The sequence below is a fragment of the Embiotoca jacksoni genome, unplaced genomic scaffold, assembly GCF_022577435.1.
Source record: "Embiotoca jacksoni isolate LCO1_2020_lvr unplaced genomic scaffold, fEmbJac1.0.p SCAF_58, whole genome shotgun sequence".
NCBI classification, from domain to species: domain Eukaryota; kingdom Metazoa; phylum Chordata; class Actinopteri; family Embiotocidae; genus Embiotoca; species Embiotoca jacksoni.
In genome coordinates, this window is record NW_027185412.1 from 1,014,887 (window position 1) to 1,037,570 (window position 22,684).

The 22,684-nt window shown below is 48.7% G+C and overlaps 2 protein-coding genes and 1 long non-coding RNA gene across 5 annotated transcripts in view; all 3 read right to left on the reverse strand.

Moving 5' to 3' along the window:
- Window positions 1-369: 369 nt before the first annotated feature.
- mmp23bb (matrix metallopeptidase 23bb) lies at window positions 370-6,396 on the reverse strand. Of its 3 annotated transcripts, none has more exons than XM_069173118.1 (8): window positions 5,881-6,396; window positions 3,902-3,999; window positions 3,469-3,608; window positions 3,093-3,287; window positions 2,389-2,553; window positions 2,097-2,207; window positions 1,841-1,967; window positions 370-1,290 (listed from the first exon to the last, which is right to left on the reverse strand). In XM_069173118.1, exons 1-8 carry the CDS (start codon window positions 5,926-5,928, stop codon window positions 1,098-1,100), a joined length of 1,077 nt encoding a protein of 358 aa, XP_069029219.1. In that variant the 5' UTR covers window positions 5,929-6,396; the 3' UTR covers window positions 370-1,097. The 3 variants fall into 3 exon arrangements, with proteins under 3 accessions (XP_069029219.1, XP_069029218.1, XP_069029217.1); XM_069173117.1 differs by having other exon boundaries at window positions 3,120-3,287; window positions 5,854-6,396; XM_069173116.1 differs by having other exon boundaries at window positions 5,854-6,396.
- A 10,135-nt stretch (window positions 6,397-16,531) lies between these two features.
- LOC138212593 (uncharacterized) lies at window positions 16,532-18,854 on the reverse strand. Its single transcript, XR_011179468.1, has 4 exons — window positions 18,317-18,854; window positions 17,800-17,857; window positions 17,199-17,273; window positions 16,532-16,831 (listed from the first exon to the last, which is right to left on the reverse strand). It is a non-coding gene; the product is annotated as an uncharacterized lncRNA (long non-coding RNA).
- A 677-nt stretch (window positions 18,855-19,531) lies between these two features.
- Window positions 19,532-22,684, reverse strand: part of LOC138212592 (segment polarity protein dishevelled homolog DVL-3) — a 10,196-nt gene continuing 7,043 nt past the window's right edge. Inside the window, exons 12-15 of the mRNA XM_069173046.1 lie at window positions 22,583-22,684; window positions 22,263-22,430; window positions 21,912-22,136; window positions 19,532-21,280 (exon numbers count right to left, since the gene is read on the reverse strand). The exon at window positions 22,583-22,684 is cut by the window's right edge and continues 33 nt beyond it. Coding sequence (XP_069029147.1) covers window positions 21,012-21,280; window positions 21,912-22,136; window positions 22,263-22,430; window positions 22,583-22,684 — 764 coding nt within the window. The 3' untranslated portion in view covers window positions 19,532-21,011. The remainder of the gene's footprint in view (window positions 21,281-21,911; window positions 22,137-22,262; window positions 22,431-22,582) is intronic.

Genomic DNA, 22,684 nt, shown 5'->3' on the forward strand with positions numbered 1-22,684 from the left:
TCTGTCTCTGACGGGACATCAGATCTGCTTCAGGCTCCACTGATGGACGGACGGACGGACGGACAGACGGACGGACAGACAGACGGACGGACGGACGGACGCACGCTCGTTGTTCTCAGGCTTTTGTTTGTCTGCTCCAGTTCAGAGTTTCAGGTCGTTTAACAACCGAAGACGGAGGATCTGTCAAATTATATTTAAATGTGTGAAAGAACTGAATTCATGTAAAATATCTCGATTCTCCACAGAAGTTTTTGTTGTACAAGTTTTAAAGATTTAATGTGAATTGAGAAATTTGAATTGTGTTTTCAGAAATGTCAGCGAAAATGAACGTTCCCTTTTCATCAGATTTGAAGTTAATAAATTCTAATATTAATTGTAAAAACAGTTTTTTTGTACTTTAATGACACGTCTGAGGAAAATATAGAAGTTACAGCATCGTTACGTTACCTGCCGGGAGGTCGTCCATTTTGCTGTTGCATAGCAACGGTGTACTCACGACTTTAACTACCTCAGATAAAACAAACAGTTCCAGAAAAAGGCTTTTCAGGACTGTAGCGGTCACATGACCTGCAGTACCGACGGTGGCCAGCGCACAAGAATGGCAGCGTTCATCTGGTTGTTACAGAGGACGAAGGTCGAAGTTCAGTGTGGCTGTCAATCAACAGTTCAAGGTCAAAGGGCAAAAAGAGGGGTCACGCTAAGCAGCTAAATGATTAAATATACTGTTAGCTGTTGATCTTTGTTTTTTATAAAATTCCTCAAATCTTTGTTTTTGATCTTTTCTGGGTTTAATAAAAGTGATTAATACGGAACGAGTCGTGAGGTTTCGATGTTTGACTCGTAAACCGGCAAAGTCCAAAGTTTACATCCGTCTGATGCCGGACAGGATTGAGGACACGATGTCATACCGTGAAGCCACAGCTGCATGACATGTCTCAGTTATGGATCCGTGAGGACGATCGAGGGACGTCACCGAGCCGCCGCCAGGTTTCTTCTTCAGGTTCTTTAATGAAGCGATGAACAAAACAAACACGTTGGGAACGTCCACAGATGTGACGCTTTGCTGTCGGTTGTCCGTCACTCCCTCGCCGACGTCCTCAGCTGTTGGACGGCCGCTCCGGTTTCAGTCGGATGGCCCAGGAGTTGGCCGATACGATGTCGCCACGGCGATGGATGCGACAGGTGTACACGCCCTCGTTGAACTCGTTGGCGACGATGCGGAGGTCTCGGTCCTTCATGACGATGTAGCCGGGGACGGACGTCAGGATCTGCTCGCCGTCTTTGTACCAGCTGGGGGACACAGAAACAGGAGATGGAGGAGGACACCGCCTACGACCTCTAAGCTCCACCCATGAACAATAAAAACACCTGACGGAGCTGATTAAACAGAATGTCAGTAAAAAGAAGACGTATTTTCTCAGTGAAGGTTCTTGATGAAAGTATCGATCAGCTGACATCACGTAACATCAATACTCTATCGATCAGCTGACATCACGTAACATCAATACTCTATCGATCAGCTGACATCACGTAACATCAATACTCTATCGATCAGCTGACATCACGTAACATCAATACTCTATCGATCAGCTGACATCGCGTAACATCAATACTCTATCGATCAGCTGACATCACGTAACATCAATACTCTATCGATCAGCTGACATCACGTAACATCAATACTCTATCGATCAGCTGACATCACGTAACATCAATACTCTATCGATCAGCTGACATCACGTAACATCAATACTCTATCGATCAGCTGACATCACGTAACATCAATACTCTATCGATCAGCTGACATCACGTAACATCAATACTCTATCGATCAGCTGACCTGACTTTGGGCGGGGAGCGAGGGTTTTTGGTTCCGCAGCGGAAACCCACCACCTTCCCCCGGGGAACCATCTTCACCTTGACGTTGGCTGGAGGCGGCGTCGGCGTGGCAACCGCTTCCAGGGGCTCTGCGGCGGGAACGAGATGCGGACGGGAAGTGAGTGTCGAACCAGAACGGGTTCTGTGATACGATTCAACTTCCACCCTGCGCAGAGGACACGCCTCAGGTCAGAGGTCAAAGGTCAACCGGGTCTCACCGTAGCAGAGGTCGCAGCGCTGAGGACAGTTCTTCTTCATGAAGGTCTTCCTCCGCTCGCAAAAGCCGAGTCGAGCCCACGGGTCACAAACTCGCTTCTTATCCAGACATCCTGCAGACCGACAGGCAGACGTCACGTCTACTGCAGTACAAGTACTGCAATCACCATTTTACTAACACACTGGCACAGACAGAACCGACTGCACCAGATTCTGGACCAGATTCTGGACCAGATTCTGGACCAGATTCTGGACCAGATTCTGGACCAGTGTGGCCTCCCAGCTGAGCGTTACCATAGAGACGCTGGATGCCCCACACGTCGTCTTGGGCGATGTTCCTCTGGCCGGTGTACGTGGCGTTCGGGTGCATCAGGGCCTCCGGGTCTCTGGAGTGCCACAGACCCAGAGCGTGACCGATCTCATGGGCCGCCACCTGGACCAGGTCGTTCAGCCAGACTCCTGCAGGAGGACAGGAGTCAGAGACGAAGAGGAGGCGGAGACAAAGAGGAGGTGGAGACGAAGAGGAGACGAAGAGGAGACGGAGACAAAGAGGAGACAAAGAGGAGACGAAGAGGAGTCAGAGACAAAGAGGAGTCAGAGACGAAGAGGAGGCGGAGACAAAGAGGAGACGAAGAGGAGACGAAGAGGAGTCAGAGACAAAGAGGAGTCAGAGACGAAGAGGAGACGAAGAGGAGTCAGAGACAAAGAGGAGTCAGAGACGAAGAGGAGTCAGAGACGAAGAGGAGACGGAGACAAAGAGGAGACGGAGACAAAGAGGAGACAAAGAGGAGACGAAGAGGAGTCAGAGACGAAGAGGAGGCGGAGACGAAGAGGAGGCGGAGACGAAGAGGTCGGAGACATTCTGACTCAGTGTATTTCCTCTAATTACAGATTGCGTCACATGATCAGAATCTTTGTGGACAGAATCCTCTGAACACGATCCAAACACAGAAACACGGAAACAGCTGCATCTTCAACAGTACCGCCTCCTCTGGTACCTTTGGTTCTGGTTCTGGTTCCGGTACCTTGTTTCCAGCTGAACCGGGACTTGCCGAGGATCCAGAACTCGTGGTTGTCGAAGTGGATCTCTCCTCGCGGAGGCAGGAAGGCGTGAGCCAGCTCGCCGTTCAGCCCGTCGAAACACGGATGGAGAGGAGACCACCAGCAGTCGGTGTGGTTAAAGGTGTAGAAACCTAACGCACCCACACACACACACAGGTTTATAACACTTCAGAGGACGTCACAGTCAACGTCATTCATTTCAACCAGAACCAGAACCTCCCCGGAGACGTCTCGGCTTCACGTCGGCTCATTAATCTAAAACTGCATCAGAGTGTTTCATCATCTGCAAACGGAGCTTTTGTTTTGTGGTACCGATGGTGATGTCAGCGGTGGCGTTGCCGTCGGTAACCTCGGTGAAGGTCAGCGGAGACACGTCGCTCCACTTGGTGAAGGCGATGCTGATGGCCTTCCTCGTGTCCTCCACGTTCAGAGTGTTGGGAAACTTCATTATCCTGAGATGGAGGACGGAGAGAACGAAGAGGATGAAGAGGATGAGGAAGATGAAGAGGCAGACAGCTGTTTGTAAATGGACTCTGATTGGCGCTCGCTGGGTTCCGTTGCCCCGAGTGAAGCCTGCCAGGCCGTGTGAAGCTCCGCCTCCTCTGCGGTGGCTGACGGATGGAGGTGGTGGTGCTTCACACTCTGGGAGCTGGATCAGCCTGGCAGACGTGACTCAGGGTAAAAACAGCAGAGCAGCCAATCAGAGCGTGGACTGATCTGGACTGGTTTAAGCTCCGCCCCTCACCTGTATGTGATGTTGTGATGAGTCCACTTGTGTCCCACAGGGTTGATGGCGTAGCGTTTGTGTCTCGTCTCTCCGTGAACCGAGTCGTCAGTGAACGTCTGAAAAACACAAGCACGCCGGGTCAGTAGCCAATCAGCTGCCTTGGAGCTGCAATTCCACCGACAGCCTCCAGGTGCCGCTAATGTTGTCAAAGCTGAAAATAAAAAAACTCCTTTAATAAAAGTTCAGATCCCACGATGAGGTGTGTTTGATTTACACGACAACAGGAGTTTTAAAGAGGAGCTTCAGTGTGACCGGTTCATGTCTCATGGTCTGAGTGTTTCAGTGGATCTGTGGGAGGTTTCAGTGGATCTGTGGGAGGTTTCAGTAGATCTGTGGGGAGGTTTCAGTGGATCTGTGGGAGGTTTCAGTGGATCTGTGGGAGGTTTCAGTGGATCTGTGGGGAGGTTTCAGTGGATCTGTGGGAAGTTTCAGTGGATCTGTGGGAGGTTTCAGTAGATCTGTGGGGAGGTTTCAGTGGATCTGTGGGGAGGTTTCAGTGGATCTGTGGGAGGTTTCAGTGGATCTGTGGGGAGGTTTCAGTGGATCTGTGGGAAGTTTCAGTGGATCTGTGGGAGGTTTCAGTAGATCTGTGGGGAGGTTTCAGTGGATCTGTGGGGAGGTTTCAGTGGATCTGTGGGAGGTTTCAGTAGATCTGCGGGGAGGTTTCAGTGGATCTGTGGGAGGTTTCAGTGGATCTGTGGGGAGGTTTCAGTGGATCTGTGGGAGGTTTCAGTAGATCTGTGGGGAGGTTTCAGTGGATCTGTGGGGAGGTTTCAGTGGATCTGTGGGAGGTTTCAGTAGATCTGCGGGGAGGTTTCAGTGGATCTGTGGGAGGTTTCAGTGGATCTGTGGGAGGTTTCAGTAGATCTGTGGGGAGGTTTCAGTAGATCTGTGGGAGGTTTCAGTGGATCTGTGGGAGGTTTCAGTGGATCTGTGGGGAGGTTTCAGTGGATCTGTGGGAGGTTTCAGTGGATCTGTGGGGAGGTTTCAGTGGATCTGTGGGAGGTTTCAGTGGATCTGTGGGGAGGTTTCAGTGGATCTGTGGGAGGTTTCAGTGGATCTGTGGGAGGTTTCAGTAGATCTGTGGGGAGGTTTCAGTGGATCTGTGGGAGGTTTCAGTGGATCTGTGGGGAGGTTTCAGTGGATCTGTGGGAGGTTTCAGTAGATCTGCGGGGAGGTTTCAGTGGATCTGTGGGAGGTTTCAGTGGATCTGTGGGAGGTTTCAGTAGATCTGCGGGGAGGTTTCAGTGGATCAGTGGGGGGACGTGGCAGCATACTGATTCCACACAGATGTGAAACTTTTCCGTTCTTCTTTTCTCTTTCATGTCATCTGCTTTGACTCCGCCCCCTCTCACATGTCTGTCACCCACATGTGAACTCTGCTCCACAAAACTAAAACACATTTTACTCTGCAGCAGCCCACAGCAACTCTTCATCTCCTCATCACCTCATCTTCATCACCTTTTCATCTTCTCTTCACCACCTCTTCATCTTCCCTTCTCCTCTTCATCTCATCTTCATCACCTTTTCATCTCTTCACCACCTCTTCATCTTCCCTTCATCTCATCTTCATCACCTCTTTATCTCATCTTAATCTCATATTTTTATTACGTCATTAATGAGAATCATAAATCTAAAAATCTAATTTATTGATCGGAGTATTTTCCTGCTTCATCAATCATGTGATCAGAATGTAAAGTGCTGACTTGCAGGATTTCTGAGCTCCATTCAGAAGTCCCTCTGAAAACTTCACTATTATCATCTGATGTGTTTTATTGTTCCTGATTAGAATTATTGATTCATTGATTATTGATCAATAAACTAAAACACTTTAAACACATGAAACCGGACTTTAACAAACTGGACCAGACCCGGAGACCCGGAGACCCGGTGGACTTGAGTTCACTGACCTGCGGCCTCACGGCGGCTCCGCTCACCTTCATCACCATCATCATCATCATCGCCAGCAGCTGAAGATGGTCCATGACGAGAACTGGACTCACAGATCCTGCACGATCCTGCTCATGACCCGGCTGCCGATCAGTCAGTCAGTCAATCAATCAATCAATCAATCAATGAGCCTGTCAATGACATTTACGCGCGCTGGTTTCCTCGTAACCTTCTTGGACCTGAAAAACTCGCCGCGGGATCCGAGTGACAGACAACAGAAAGAGATCCGAACCCGAGCAGACCCGAACCGTCCCGAACTGTTCCGTCCCCGTCTCTCCCTTCTCCTGTCCTCCGTCCGGACCAGATGACCCTGCTGGATCAGAGTCCGGACCCGCGTCCTCCCGGTCGGCTCTGGAGCAAACTGAGCGAACTTCCCGGACAGTGCGCTCGCTGCTGCAGCGGGCTGGTCCGGAGGGGCGGGGTCAGGTGTGTGTGAGCGGTGTCCGTTTACACTGAGAGTTTAACCCTTTAACTGCGGCTTCCAGACGATCTGACCCTGAACGGGCTTTTTATCTCAAACCAGGACCCCCGGAAGCCCCGCCCACTTTTGAAAGAAGTTCGGATTAAGCCCCTCCCCTCCTCAGGGCGGTGGGATCTCTTCTATCTCTGGACCAGATAAACAAACCCAGACCTGGTCCTTGTTGTTGCCTCTCAGGGCCTGCGGGGGCCCTCGGGCCACAGGTAGGACCACCCTGAGCTGTTTTCTCAGCAGCAGTCCAGATGTTCAGCGCTGGTTCTGTCTCAGTTCAGAACATCTGTCCAAACAAGCAGCGCCGCTGTCAGAGACAACTTCCTGGTTCTGTAGGAAAACACAAAGACTGAACACACACTGACACACAACTAATACACAACACTGACACACAACTAATACACAACTAATACACAACTAATACACAACACTGACACACAACTAATACACAACTAATACACAACACTGACACACAACTAATACACAACTAATACACAACACTGACACACAACTAATACACAACTAAAACACAACTAATACACAACACTGATACACAACTAATACACAACACTGACACACAACTAATACACACATCTAATACACAACTAATATACAACACTGACACACAACTAATACACACATCTAATACACAACACTGATACACAACTAATACACACATCTAATACACAACTAATACACAACCAATACACAATTAATACACACATCTAATACACAACACTAATACACAACACTTATACACAACTAATACGCACAACTAATGCACACATCTAACACACAACTAATACACAACCAATACACAATTAATACACACATCTAATACACAACACTAATACACAACTAATACGCACAACTAATACACACATCTAATACACAACTAATACACACACATCTAATGCACACATCTAATACACACAGCTAATACACATAACTAATATACAACACTGATACACAACTAATACACACATCTAATACACAACACGGACACACAACTAATACACAACACTGACACACAACTAATACACACATCTAATACACAACACTGACACAACTAATAGACACAACTAATACACAACCAATACACAATTTATACACACATCTAATACACAACACTAATACACAACTAATACACACAACTAATACACAACACTGACACACAACTAATACACACATCTAATACACAACACTGACACAACTAATAGACACAACTAATACACAACGAATATACACAACTAACATAGAACTAACGAGTCCCTGAGCCCTGATTGGAGCAGACTGAGGATGGGCGGAGTTCCCCACGGCTCCATCATTGGTCCTCTGATGTTTCATACATCGGTTCTTTTTTCTGCCGAACGAGTCGTGTTGGATTAATTCCACTCTTTATTTCTAACATGTTCAGACCAACCGTTGACCATCAGTGATGTCATCAACCATCAGTGATGTCATCAACCATCAGTGATGTCATCGTTGGTTTGTGAACGTTATGAATCCTCCAGTTCAGATTCTGTCCGTCACCATCTTTGATAGTTCGGAGCAGTTTGGAGCAGGAAGTGACCATATTTGGACAAGCTGGGGGAGGAGCCAGCGGTGGATCTGACCGATCTGATTGGAAAGCTGACGATACTACGTCCCGCCCACCGATAGCTGTAACCTGACTGCACCACAGGCCTGTCAATCAAACAGACACGCCCCCAAAAACAGGTCTTCTTGAATCTTCTTTTCTAATGAATGAGGGATTATTTTCAGATGGACCTCCAGAAAACTAATAAGAAGGAGTGACTTTAGCTAACAACACCGAGATAACTGATGGACACATTTTATTCACTTTGGATTTGATGAGAGAAGTTGAATGGGAGTCTATGGAGCCGGAGGCTTTTTGGAGCCGACCTCTAGTGGCACTCGCTGGTATTGCAGCTGAAGACACTTCTGGATCAGAACCATTTTACAGATCCAGAAGCTACGAACTCTTTTAGAAACAGTCTGTAGTCCAGGACCAAACTGGTCCTCAGAGTTCAGTCAGCTCTCCTGTTTCGTTCTCTGGTTCTGATCCGTTTGGGTGGAAACTCGTGTTCTGACCTTTCAAAAGTCTTTTGATTGACGGCTGATAATAAAAGTTGGTCGTCTTCCAGTGAAGCAGCAGAAACTCGCAGCTCTGCTGACGGAGGTTGAAACTAATCTGGGAAGATAAATGAATCATTACCCACAGCCTCATTAGTGACCCCCCCCCCCTCCATTGTTGACGCTGTTTATATTGTGTGCTTTGTTGTCTTGTTTATCTCTCCGCCCACACTCGCCGCCTCCGTCCGGCTCCCGGTCACCTTCATCCTACGCTGCATGTTAAGCAGCTCATTAGAGCGTCTTTGTGAGCCGAGTGACGTTTGAATGCTGGCAGCCGAGCGGCCTGGCGGACTCCCATCATGCATTGCAGCGGCGCTTCTGACCTCACGCTGAATGCTGCTGGCAGAGCGGGAGGCGATCGATACATCGACAGAAACCCGAGACCTCGTCGGAGACGATGAAGGTCACAGAGACGACACGGGATTATGAATATGTAACACATCTTCGTCATCGCCTTCATCTTCATCTTCGTCATCTGGATGTGTGAGACTGAGAAAATGTAAGAACGATGTTTCTGATTGTTTCGTTTCCAGACCGCCATCGTTCATCGGATCCTCCGACTGATCCCGATCACTCCGTAGTTACCGGTTACCGGTTACCGGGACAGAAACAGATCAGAGGGAGAGCTCCCAGTTTAAGCTCCGATGTCTCCAGATGAAAATGAGGAAACTCGTCCAGCATGCTGATCTGTCCTGAGGTACAACTCCCTCCGTACCGTATCCCAGCATGCTTTGGGCCTCCTGGCCGCCGTCCAGCCGACCCGAGACCGGAGCGTCACTCAGAGAGACGAAGGAGGAGACGGAGCTGAAGGATGAAGATTTAATTACACATCCATGTTCATTCAGCTGTCAGAGACACACAGAGACACAAGGACACACAGAGACACACTCAGAGACACACAGGGACACATAGAGACATACTCAGAGACACAAGGACACACAGAGACACACTCAGAGACACACAGGGACACATAGAGACACACTCAGAGACACAGGGACACACAGAGACACAATCAGAGACACATAGGGACACACAGAGACACACAGAGAGACACACAGAGAGAGACACACACACACACAGAAACACACACACACACACACACAGACAGACACACACACACACACAGACAGACACACACACACACACACACACACACACACAGAAACAGAAATATATAATGACTCAAATTAAAGAACAGTGATAAAGATTGAATGTGATGAAACATTTGTGGACCTGCCAGGGACTTCCTCCTCGTGTCTCCAGGAATCCACCGACGATACGAGGGGACACCCCCCCCCCCCGCTCCGTCTCGTTCCCCCCTCTCTGTCCAGACGTTGCGTTCGGCGCCGCCTCCTCAGTCACGTTGACCCAGCTGTCTGTGATGTTGTCGTCCAACGCGACGTCCGTCTCCATGGTGACGTTGACCAGCTCGAAGGGACTCGACAGACACATACGCACACACAGGGACACACACACACACACACACACAGGGACACACACACACACACACACACACACACACACAGGGACACACACACACACACACATACTCAGTTCCCACATCTCATCATTATTTTTACAGGACGCTGGTCGTCATGACGACCGTCAGCAGCCCACGTTCAGCTATGATGTCATTTTTAATGATGAATCGCCGGGAGACACATTGATGATTGTTCTGATCATTAAATCATTAATCAACACACACACTCCCAGATACACACTCCCAGATACACACTCTCTGATACACACTCCCAGATACACACTCCCTGATACACACTCCCAGATACACACTCCCTGATACACACTCCCTGATACACACTCCCAGATACACACTCCCCGATACACACTCCCCGATACACACTCCCAGATACACACTCCCAGATACACACTCCCTGATACACACTCCCAGATACACACTCCCCGATACACACTCCCAGATACACACTCCCCGATACACACTCCCAGATACACACTCCCAGATACACACTCCCTGATACACACTCCCTGATACACACTCCCAGATACACACTCCCAGATACACACTCCCTAATAGACACTCCCAGATACACACTCCCTGATACACACTCCCTGATACACACTCCCTGATACACACTCCCAGATACACACTCCCCGATACACACTCCCAGATACACACTCCCCGATACACACTCCCAGATACACACTCCCAGATACACACTCCCTGATACACACTCCCAGATACACACTCCCAGATACACACTCCCTAATAGACACTCCCAGATACACACTCCCTGATACACACTCCCTGATACACACTCCCAGATACACACTCCCCGATACACACTCCCCGATACACACTCCCAGATACACACTCCCCGATACACACTCCCTAATAGACACTCCCAGATACACACTCCCAGATACACACTCCCAGATACACACTCCCCGATACACACTCCCAGATACACACTCCCTGATACACACTCCCCGATACACACTCCCTGATACACACTCCCCGATACACACTCCCAGATACACACTCCCCGATACACACTCCCTGATACACACTCCCCGATACACACTCCCAGATACACACTCCCCGATACACACTCCCTAATAGACACTCCCAGATACACACTCCCTGATACACACTCCCAGATACACACTCCCTGATACACACTCCCCGATACACACTCCCCGATACACACTCCCCGATACACACTCCCAGATACACACTCCCAGATACACACTCCCAGATACACACTCCCCGATACACACTCCCAGATACACACTCCCTGATACACACTCCCCGATACACACTCCCTGATACACACTCCCCGATACACACTCCCAGATACACACTCCCCGATACACACTCCCAGATACACACTCCCCGATACACACTCCCAGATACACACTCCCCGATACACACTCCCCGATACACACTCCCAGATACACACTCCCCGATACACACTCCCTAATAGACACTCCCAGATACACACTCCCTGATACACACTCCCAGATACACACTCCCAGATACACACTCCCCGATACACACTCCCCGATACACACTCCCTGATACACACTCCCCGATACACACTCCCAGATACACACTCCCAGATACACACTCCCCGATACACACTCCCAGATACACACTCAGGACAGAGACAGAGTGGAGAAAGAATGGAGACAGAGTGGAGACGGAATGGAGACAGAGTGGAGACAGAGTAGAGGCAGAATAAAGACAGAGTGGAGACAGAATGGAGACAGAGTGAAGACAGAATGGAGACAGAGTGGAGACAGAATGGAGACAGGGTAGAGACAGAGTGGTGACAGAGTGGAGACAGAATGGAGACAGGGTAGAGACAGAATAAAGACAGAGTGGTGACAGAATAAAGACAGAGTGGAGACAGAGTAGAGGCAGAATAAAGACAGAGTGGAGACAGAATGGAGACAGAGTGAAGACAGAATGGAGACAGAGTGGAGACAGAATGGAGACAGGGTAGAGACAGAGTGGTGACAGAGTGGAGACAGAATGGAGACAGGGTAGAGACAGAATAAAGACAGAGTAGAGACAGAATAAAGACAGAGTGGTGACAGAGTGGAGACAGAGTGGAGACAGAATGGAGACAGAGTGGAGACAGAATGTAGACAGGGTAGAGGCAGAGTGGAGACAGAGTAGAGACAGAATAAAGACAGAGTGGTGACAGAGTGGAGACAGAATGGAGACAGAATGGAGACAGAGTAGAGACAGAATAAAGACAGAGTGGTGACAGAGTAGAGACAGAGTGGAGACAGAATGGAGACAGAGTGGAGACAGAATGGAGACAGGGTAGAGGCAGAGTGGAGACAGAGTGGAGACAGAGTAGAGACAGAATAAAGACAGAGTGGTGACAGAGTGGAGACAGAATGGAGACAGAATAAAGACAGAATGGAGACAGAATAAAGACAGAGCAGAGATAGAATAAAGACAGCGTGGAGGCAGAATGGAGACAGAGTGGAGACAGAGTGGAGACAGAGTGGAGACAGAATGGAGACAGGGTAGAGACAGAGTAGAGAGAATAAAGACAGAGTGGTGACAGAGTGGAGACAGAGTGGAGACAGAATGGAGACAGAGTAGAGACAGAATAAAGACAGAGTGGTGACAGAGTAGAGACAGAGTGGAGACAGAATGGAGACAGAGTGGAGACAGAATGGAGACAGGGTAGAGGCAGAGTGGAGACAGAGTGGAGACAGAGTAGAGACAGAATAAAGACAGAGTGGTGACAGAGTGGAGACAGAATGGAGACAGAATAAAGACAGAATGGAGACAGAGTGGAGACAGAATAAAGACAGAGCAGAGATAGAATAAAGACAGCGTGGAGGCAGAATGGAGACAGAGTGGAGACAGAGTGGAGACAGAGTAGAGATAGAATAAAGAGAGAGTGGTAACAGAGTAGAGACAGAATATAGACAGAGTGGAGACAGAATGGAGACAGAGTGGAGACAGGGTAGAGACAGAGTGGAGACAGAGTGGAGACAGAGTAGAGACAGAATAAAGACAGAGTGGAGACAGAATGGAGACAGAGTGGAGACAGGGTAGAGACAGAGTGGAGACAGAGTAGAGACAGAATAAAGACAGAGTGGAGACAGAATGGAGACAGAATAAAGACAGAATGGAGACAGAATGGAGACAGAGTGGAGACAGAATGGAGACAGGGTAGAGACAGAGTGGAGACAGAGTGGAGACAGAGTAGAGATAGAATAAAGAGAGAGTGGAGACTGAATGGAGACATAATAAAGACAGAATGGAGACAGAATGGAGACAGAGTGGAGACAGAGTGGAGACAGAGTGGAGACAGAGTAGAGATAGAATAAAGAGAGAGTGGAGACAGGGTAGAGACAGAATAAAGACAGAGTGGAGACAGAGTAGAAACATAATAAAGACAGAGTGGAGACAGAATGGAGACAGAGTGGAGAAAGAGTAGAGACAGAATAAAGACAGTGGAGACAGAGTGATGACAGAATAAAGACAGAGTAGAGATAGAATAAAGACAGCGTGGAGACAGGGTAGAGACAGAGTAGAGAGAGTGGAGACAGAGTAGAGACAGAATAAAGACAGATTGGTGACAGAATAAAGACAGTGGAGACAGAGTGATGACAGAATAAAGACAGAGTAGAGATAGAATAAAGACAGCGTGGAGACAGGGTAGAGACAGAGTAGAGAGAGTGGAGACAGAGTAGAGATAGAATAAAGACAGTGGTGACAGAGTAGAGACATAATAAAGACAGATTGGTGACAGAGTAGAGACAGAGAACAGACAGAGTAGAGACAGAGTAGAGATAGAATAAAGACAGAGTAGAGACAGAATAAAGACAGAGTGGTGACAGAGTAGAGAGAGTGGAGACAGAGTAGAGACAGAATAAAGACAGAGTGGTGACAGAGTGGTGACAGAGTGGAGATGGGGTAGAGACAGAGTGGAGACAGAGTGGAGACAGTAGACTGCAGTAGAGTCTGTCCCAGTGTTGCTGTAGTTCCTCTCTGTGGCAGCAGGGGGAGACAGAGCAGAGCCGGTCCAGATCACTGGTTTCAGTGATAGATGTGAACAGCAGCCAGCAGGGGGCAGCACAGCTTCACACTGAGGTGTCCCTGAAGCTTCTTATCAATAAAATAAGAGATTTGATGTTTTTAGAAGAATTGACTTTATTCACATAAAAACATAAACGCACGTTTAAATTATATTTAATAATCAAACAAATCACATGTATCGACGTGACATCATCAGAGATCAAAGATGCTTATTGGACGAACTGATTTATAGAAAACAGCCTCAATAAAAGAACTTTTATTACGGAGGATGAGTATGTGTGTGTGTGTGTGTGTGTGTGTGTGTGTGTGTGTGTGTGTGTGTGAGTGTGTGTGTTTGTGAGTGTGAGTGTGTTTGTGAGTGTGTGTGTGTGTGTTTGTGAGTGTGTGTGTCTGTGTGTGTGAGTGTGAGTGTTTGTGAGTGTGAGTGTGTTTGTGTGTGTTTGTGAGTGTGAGTGTGTTTGTGTGTGTTTGTGAGTGTGTGTGTGAGTGTGTGTTTGTGAGTGTGTGTGAGTGTTTGTGAGTGTGAGTGTGTTTGTGAGTGTGTGTGTGTGTGTTTGTGAGTGTGTGTGTCTGTGTGTGTGAGTGTGAGTGTTTGTGAGTGTGAGTGTGTTTGTGTGTGTTTGTGAGTGTGAGTGTGTTTGTGTGTGTTTGTGAGTGTGTGTGTGAGTGTGTGTTTGTGAGTGTGTGTGAGTGTTTGTGAGTGTGAGTGTGTTTGTGAGTGTGTGTGTGTGTGTTTGTGAGTGTGTGTGTTTGTGAGTGTGTGAGTGTGTGTGTGTGTGTTTGTGAGTGTGTGTGTTTGTGAGTGTGAGTGTGTTTGTGAGTGTGTTTGTGAGTGTGTGTGTGTGTGTTTGTGAGTGTGTGTGTTTGTGAGTGTGAGTGTTTGTGAGTGTGAGTGTTTGTGAGTGTGTGTGTTTGTGAGTGTGTGTGAGTGTTTGTGAGTGTGAGTGTTTGTGAGTGTGAGTGTTTGTGAGTGTGTGTGTTTGTGAGTGTGTGTGTGTGTTTGTGAGTGTTTGTGAGTGTGTGTGTGTTTGTGAGTGTTTGTGAGTGTGTGTGTGTGTTTGTGAGTGTGTGTGTTTGTGAGTGTGTGTGTTTGTGAGTGTGTGTGTTTGTGAGTGTGTGTGTGTGTTTGTGAGTGTGTGTGTTTGTGAGTGTGAGTGTGTTTGTGTGTGTGAGTGTGTTTGTGAGTGTGTTTGTGTGTGTTTGTGAGTGTGTTTGTTTGTGAGTGTGAGTGAGTGTGTTTGTGAGTGTGAGTGTGTGTGTTTGTGAGTGTGAGTGTGTTTGTGTGTGTGAGTGTGTTTGTGAGTGTGTTTGTGTGTGTTTGTGAGTGTGTTTGTTTGTGAGTGTGAGTGTTTGTGAGTGTGTTTGTGAGTGTGAGTGTGTGTGTTTGTGAGTGTGTTTGTTTGTGAGTGTGGTTGTGTGTGTTTGTGAGTGTGAGTGTGAGTGTTTGTGAGTGTGTTTGTGAGTGTGTTTGTGAGTGTGTTTGTGTGTGTTTGTGAGTGTGTGTGTTTGTGAGTGTGTTTGTGTGTGTTTGTGAGTGTGAGTGTGTGTGTTTGTGAGTGTGTTTGTTTGTGAGTGTGTTTGTATTTGTTTGCAGCTCACATCATAATAATCACACAAAAAGCAGGAACTCTCTCTCTGAGTCTGACATGTTTTCACCGCTTTAAAACGAACCAATCACAGTCAATCGATTAATGACGGACAGCTCTGATACTGAAATGATTTTATGAAAGTTTTTTATTTGAATGAGAACTTCCAGAAACAATCTGTATCAGTCAGCATTTAGTCGTCACCGCAGCATAGAAACACAAAAAGGTGCACGCAGTAAGAAAAGATTTACAAATACGTAAAATAAGATTCATAAAAAAAATATTTTTGAGAAAATAAATAAGAGCAAAGAATAAATAAACAAACAGACTATATACACAAAAACAAGAACCTCTGACCTGCTGAGTGATGAACATCTTCAGACCTCCAGTCTGACTTCAAGGGGAACCAAAGTCCAGAATGTCTGCAGGACACCAACACAGTCCACCCCCCGCCCCTCCACCACCCCTCCACCCCCGGTCCACCCCTCCACGCCCCCCCCCCCCCCCCCCCCCCCCCCGGTCCAGCCCTCCACCCCCTCCACCACCCCTCCACCGCCCGCCCCTCCACCCCCGGTCCACCCCTCCACGCCCCCCGGTCCAGCCCTCCACCCCCGGTCCAGCCCTCCACCCCCTCCACGCCCCCCCTCCCCCCCCACCGGTCCAGCCCTCCACCCCCGGTCCAGCCCTCCACCCCCTCCACCCCCGGTCCACCCCTCCACCCCCCCCCCCCTCCCCCCGGTCCAGCCCTCCACCCCCCCCCCCGGTCCAGCCCTCCACCCCCGGTCCAGCGCTGCAGCTCGGTGACTCCAGCAGAGATGTTTCCTGTCAGCGCTGTATTTTCTTTAGGTTTTGATTTTCTCGTCCAACGCTACAAAAATCAAAACCTAAAAAAACCACAGAGCAGCAGACTGAGGACTTCCTGTTCAGGGAGATCAGAGTTCAAAGAGCAACGACAAATATTGAAGACCTGAGCGCCGGAAACCGGATCAACATGACGATTACATTATTGACAACTGATCAGCTACATGTGAAGTTTATAAGAGCTGTTGATTTATAATCAATAAAAGTATCTTTTTTACATCGAATGTTCAAACAACAAAGTAATTTGTGCTTTTTCATCTTGAACATTTCTTTGACTGTTTACCGTCCGGCAGCTCATTGATCAGGATGATGTCATCAGGACGTCCACGCCAGGTCTCCTGCACAGACACCACCGGCAGCGTTATTGATTATCTAGAAGTCAACATCCTGGTCAATGACATCATCAATAACAACCACAGACAGATGTCTCACTCTGTCCTATAAATCCGGTCTGGTTTCCGTCGGCACCCGACTGCGATGACCTCATCAGTCTGAGGTTTCTCTGCTAGCTGCTGTTGCCTAGCAACAGGCTCCCTGCATAGACTGAGACTGAAGCTGCAGCGCGTCACGTTCAGAATGCGACTCTGCAGCGTCCGCAGAGGAGCGACTGTTAAAGACACAAATCAGGGCGACGGAAACCGACGGAGGAGCAGAGCCTCCGGATCTGAAGACGATCCGAGACCAACTGGAGGCCGCAGGACTCACCGACATCACCGTGGTTCTCAGGAGGTCGACGCCTCCCTCGTGGTCGAGCTCTCCGATGATGATGATGAAGAGTTGCTGCAGAACAAACAGGAAGAGGAAGAAGAGTTCTATCAGACAGGAGAACTTTTTAAATAAGACTTTTACCTGTTAACTCCCCGAGTGGACGCTGGTGTCTGCAGTGTTTCCATGGAAACAAGCTGATCATTAAATTAAAGTTTGTTTCTCAGAATTATTGATAACTGATTAGCTATAAATAAATATGTGAAGTTAGAATATTATTGGAGCTGCTGTTCATGTGACACATCAGCTGAATAAACTAAATAAATTTGTATTCATTACAAAAAAGCAGGAGTCCTTATCAGTGCTTAGTAACTCTTAGTAACGCTTAATAACTCATTAAAGCTTACGTACCCTTATTACCTCTTAATAATGCTCATCTACTATAATTAAAGATCATTAACTGAAGCTTATTAAGCCTTATAAACCCTCACTAACTCATATTTAAGCTTTAACTGCAGCTGAATTAACATGTTTATCTACAAAATGGGCGTGTCATTCCTGGGCATGTTATCTTAATGGGCGTGTCTTGTAATGAGCATACCTTGTAGTGGGCGTGCCTGTTGGAGAACACTGCTGCTTCCACACAGCAGGGGGCGCTGCTGCACAGAGGGAGGTTCATGTCAAATTATGGATGAAATCAAAATAATGAAATCAGTCAAATGTGTCATGAATATAAACATTTAGCATAATTTATTTATTTTCTGTGTAGAAATAAATTTTCCACAAGGTTTTAAATATTAAATTTGCACCAGAAATCTGAACGATTCTCCAGCTGAGGCTATCACTGCAGTTAGCATGTTAGCTTAGCTGCTGAGTGAGAAATAAAACCAAACATGAAGATCATGACGTCATCCCGCTCAGAGCGCATTCCGAACTCCATTCAGAAATCTGCCATTTCAGTGGGCTTCGTTTCGTTTCGCAGACTATAAGGTGAAACCTTCAGGACGTCAGGACCGTCGGTAACCGGGGACATTTACCGTCATTTTCGGTGAATATGAGAACAAACATGCAGCCCGTGTTTCGGTATAATTCGGAATATATCATCAGGACGGACTCACCGACCTCCCGGCTCATCGCGGCGGTTCCGGTGCTGCTGCACAAAACGGTATGATCCATGATCAGCGACTTAAAACGGACAAAAGTTGAACTCTTCTTGAAAGCAGCCGCTGTTCGTGTGAGCCGAACTGCAGGGCGGCTCCTCCGGACCCGTGAGACACACCCCGTCTTCATTCTTACCGGACACACCGGGAGGAATGAGCGGACACCGATGAAACCCGGGATTCTGAATGGCTGTTCGTAACGACGACGAGCTGTTAGCAGCGGGGCTAACGTCACCGCGGGCAGCGGACGGACGGACGGACGGTCTGTCCTCCGTGTCCTCGGTCTGTCCTCCGTGTCCTCGGTCTGTCCTCCGTTGACAGACAGCCGAGGGGCTCCGGGCGGACCCCCCCTCCCCTTCAACCCCGCGGGCCCCGCCGGCGCTCCATCCGGACATTTGACCGTGAAACCGGGACTCTCCGTCTCCTCCGGTCGGAAGCAAGATGTCGGCGGCTGGAGCAGCCCGTCAGCTGACGGCGCAGCCGGCCGCGTCCCGCTCAGAGCACCGCCCCTCCTCCGCTCCGACTCCCCGCTGCGGTACCGAACTGCATTTAATCACCGCACCTCTTTCTTCCAGCTGCTCTGATACCGGAGTGCTGCTTTCATTCAGACACCGGCAGGTCCCGGCGGGGCGGCTCGCTGCTGTGGCCACTCCCTAAAACCGAGGCGGCGGGTGTGCGGATTGGGACGCGGCCCTCCGTCCTCCCTACCTCAGGAGGAAGGAGACGTGAATCATCCACATCACTGTCCCGGGGATGTTTGTCGTTGTCGCCGTGTCCTCACAGCTGATCAGCTGATTGAGGAGAAAAACAAGAACTCATTTTTGAGTTGTCAATAATTCAATAAATCAGAATAAATTAATCTGACGTTTAATAAACTGAACAGTTAATCAGTTAAAAAAAACACCTGGCCTCGTTAACGGAGATAATCACCTGCTCTTCTTCTGTGGTGGATCAATAAAACATCTCAACTTGTTCAATGACTTAAAAACTCTGATTAAATTAATTTTCCAGAATAAACAAAATTTCTGTGGAGAGGTGAGTGACGTCATCAACCAGCAGTGACGTCATCGTTGGTTTGTGAACGTTATGAATCCTCCAGTTCAGATTCTGTCCGTCACCATCTTGTTTTCTTATTTACAGATTGAAAACGAAACAATAAGTCAAACACAGAAGTTGATTTTAAGTTGTTTTTTTACTGAGTTTTTCTGTTTTAAAGTTTTGTGGTTTGGAAACAGATTCAACATGTGTTCATAAATAAAAACAATAATGTGAGAAGGACGAGGGATGTCAGGGTGGTGGAGGAGGAGGTCAGGGTGGTGCAGGAGGAGGTCAGAGTGGTGCAGGAGGTCAGGGTGGTGGAGGAGGTGGTCAGCGTGGTGCAGGAGGAGGTCAGGGTGGTGCAGGAGGTGATGGAGGAGGTTGTTTACTCCTCCCAGCAGCATCAGCAGGGGGCGCCTCCTTCTTCCAGGTCAATTATTCTGGTGCTTCTGCCTACAGCATCTGTAATTCCAGTCAGGGATCGATCGATCGATCAATCAATCAATCAATCAATCTGATCCAGTGCTGATTTGAAAGTAGACTCAGCGTGTTTCTGGACTCCAAAAGAGTTCACAGAAGATGTTCGTGAATAAAAGTCGAAGTGAGAAGAAGAAGAAACCTGAAACACGAAGCAACGGAGGGAAAAATAAACATTAAGGGTTTCTACGACGGTCGATCGGTAAGTTCGGAGTGTTCCTGAACGCAGCACAGTGATGCACATGGAGGAGGAGGAAGTATTCAGAGTTATTGATCAACGTTAACGTGACCGCTGTTCCACCTGTCCCTCGTTGTCCTTCGCTCCCTGCTGTATTAATGCTGCGTTCAAATGGAACTCGTGGTTACGACACAGGAAGTCGTGCTCTGTATGCTCAGGGCTCAAGTGGTTGAGTTGTAATAAAACACCATTGCTAGGCAACAGCAACATGGCGCCTAGATGGGGCAGGCGGGAAGGGGGGGGGGGAACTTAATACAGGAAATACAGACAAGAAAAGAAAAGATGAGGTCGTTGAGAAGATCAACGTGTTCCTATCCAAGTTATGAAGACAAACTCTACGTGACTAAAATTACAATTTATTACCTGAACATCCAACCAAACATGAACTTCATGACCTCTGACCTTTCTGACAACATCACAACTTGGGAATTCGAGGCCAATAGAAAATTGAGTTCCGACGTCATGAATACCACAAGAGGGCGCCGTCCATACGGACTCTCCTCGTTGTACGCGGGAAATACGACCGCATTTGAACGCAGCATTAGCATTGTTAGTTTCACCTGTCCCTCGCTGTCCTTCCCTCCCTGCTGTATCCAGTCCGTGTGCTGTTCATCTTCCCTGTTTGTTAGTTTCTTTCAGTTACCTGTCGGTTGCTTTTAAAACCCAGAGAACACAAACCACCTGAACTGTGTCGCCATGGCAACAGGGTCCAACATGACAACACGCCCGCTCACGGCGCGTTAAAAACAGGACACAACAGACTCTGGAAACACTTCCTCATGACTTCACAATACTTCCTCCTCCTCTTCCTTTCAGTCTGTTCAGTTTCATTTTTTTTAATCAGACTGTAAACACAATTCTCTCTGTCACCAGACAGGATGTGACATCAACAATGCGGGGTCACATGACATCCACGAAGAAGTCGCTGGGGTTTCCCATCGCCAGGCGGAAGGACTGTCGGGAGGACGACACGGACGGCAGGTCATGACGCCGACCTCGAGCAGGGATGAGAGCTTCGTTGCCATGGAGACCAGACAAAGAGGCCAGAGACTCCTCCTCCTCCGCCGGCTGTTGGTCGGGTGAAGCAGCCACTTCCTGTTTGATGGGCTCTGATTGGCTCCCTCCTCCCGCCTCCTTGTGATCATCAGTGCAGTTCGATGCGCTGCTTCCTGCAGAGTCACAAGAAAACACGACATCATCGTATGAAACACGTTATCATCGACATCTCATCCCCTTCCTGTCTGCGACACGCGGACGTGACGGGATCGAACAGCCGACCGCAGCTCAAAGTTTTAGTTCTATTAAATCGATTAAAAGCCTCACAGAACCGGCCACACGGGGGCGCCGGTGCTAACCAGGGAATATGTGAAGCCGGTGGAAGATGTCGCTGTTTCTATGGTAACAAGTTTACATAAAAGAATCAATCATGTGAATCTTTAATCGTCAGTAATCAGCTGTTTTCATTGGTCGTTCAGGATTATTGATCTGAAGTCTTTCTGTCTGATGTCACACATGTTCCTGCAGGTATTTCACAATAAAAGCCTTGGTAGGAAATAAGGGCTTTTAATTTGAAACACACGGAAAGTACGGAGGTTGAGTAAGATATTGAAATGCAGTAACTCTAGGAGGGCAAACAGGAGCGGATCAAACCGTGAACGTTTTGTAAGAACTCGACGTTCCCCTCCGCTGAGTTCTGAACAAGCAGGCGCCCCCTATGGGTGAGAGGCAGCGCTGCACAGGAAGCCCTGAAACCTGAGGGGGCGTTTTAACAGAAAAGAAAAGAGAAAACACTTCGGTCACCTTCGCTGCGTGGGCTTCCTCCTCCCTCCCCTGCCCCCTCCCTTCCCCCGTCCCAGCCCGGCAGCTGGTGGAGGGGGGGGTGAGGCGAGCTGTAGGGGTGAGGGACGGGGTACTGGTAGGGGAAGGCTGGAGGTCCCTGGGGGCCGGAAGTTGGAGCTGGCGGGTCGCAGTCGGACCCTCGACTGGAGGCGCCGTCGTGGTCCAGCAGGGACATCACGCCGAGATCTGAGGACCGCGAGAACCATATCAGAGAACACCGACAAACAGCTGACAGATTATTCACAGAGACGTTTCTTCTTCGTCCCCATCCGGTGGTCATTAACGGTACTGCGGCTTCAGACGCGTCCTCACCTCCACAGAGGTCCCCGAACACGTAGTAGCACTGCTCGGAGAAGGTGACCTTGTTGACCGTGTGGCGGATGAAGCCGGCTTTCAGCAGGTTGCCGGCGTACTTGCGAGCTTCACGGCGGTCGGTGAAACCTTCGAGGTTCCGGTGGAGCCAGTCGACCACGTCAGAACCTGGAGGAGGGAAGGGGGCGGTTAGAGCCCGACCTCCCAGGAACCCACTGGACGGATCCAGATTCAGGTTCCTGGAAAACCGACATCGTAAATAATAAACACGGTAACGGTGTGGTTCTGTTGGAGGATCTGGACCGAGCCGGACCGCTCACCGATGAAGGCGTTGGGGATGGTGATCTTCAGCCACATCCGGTCTCGGACCTCCAAGCCTGACTCCAGATTGGCCATCGCCTTGACAACCGCCGTCATGTCGC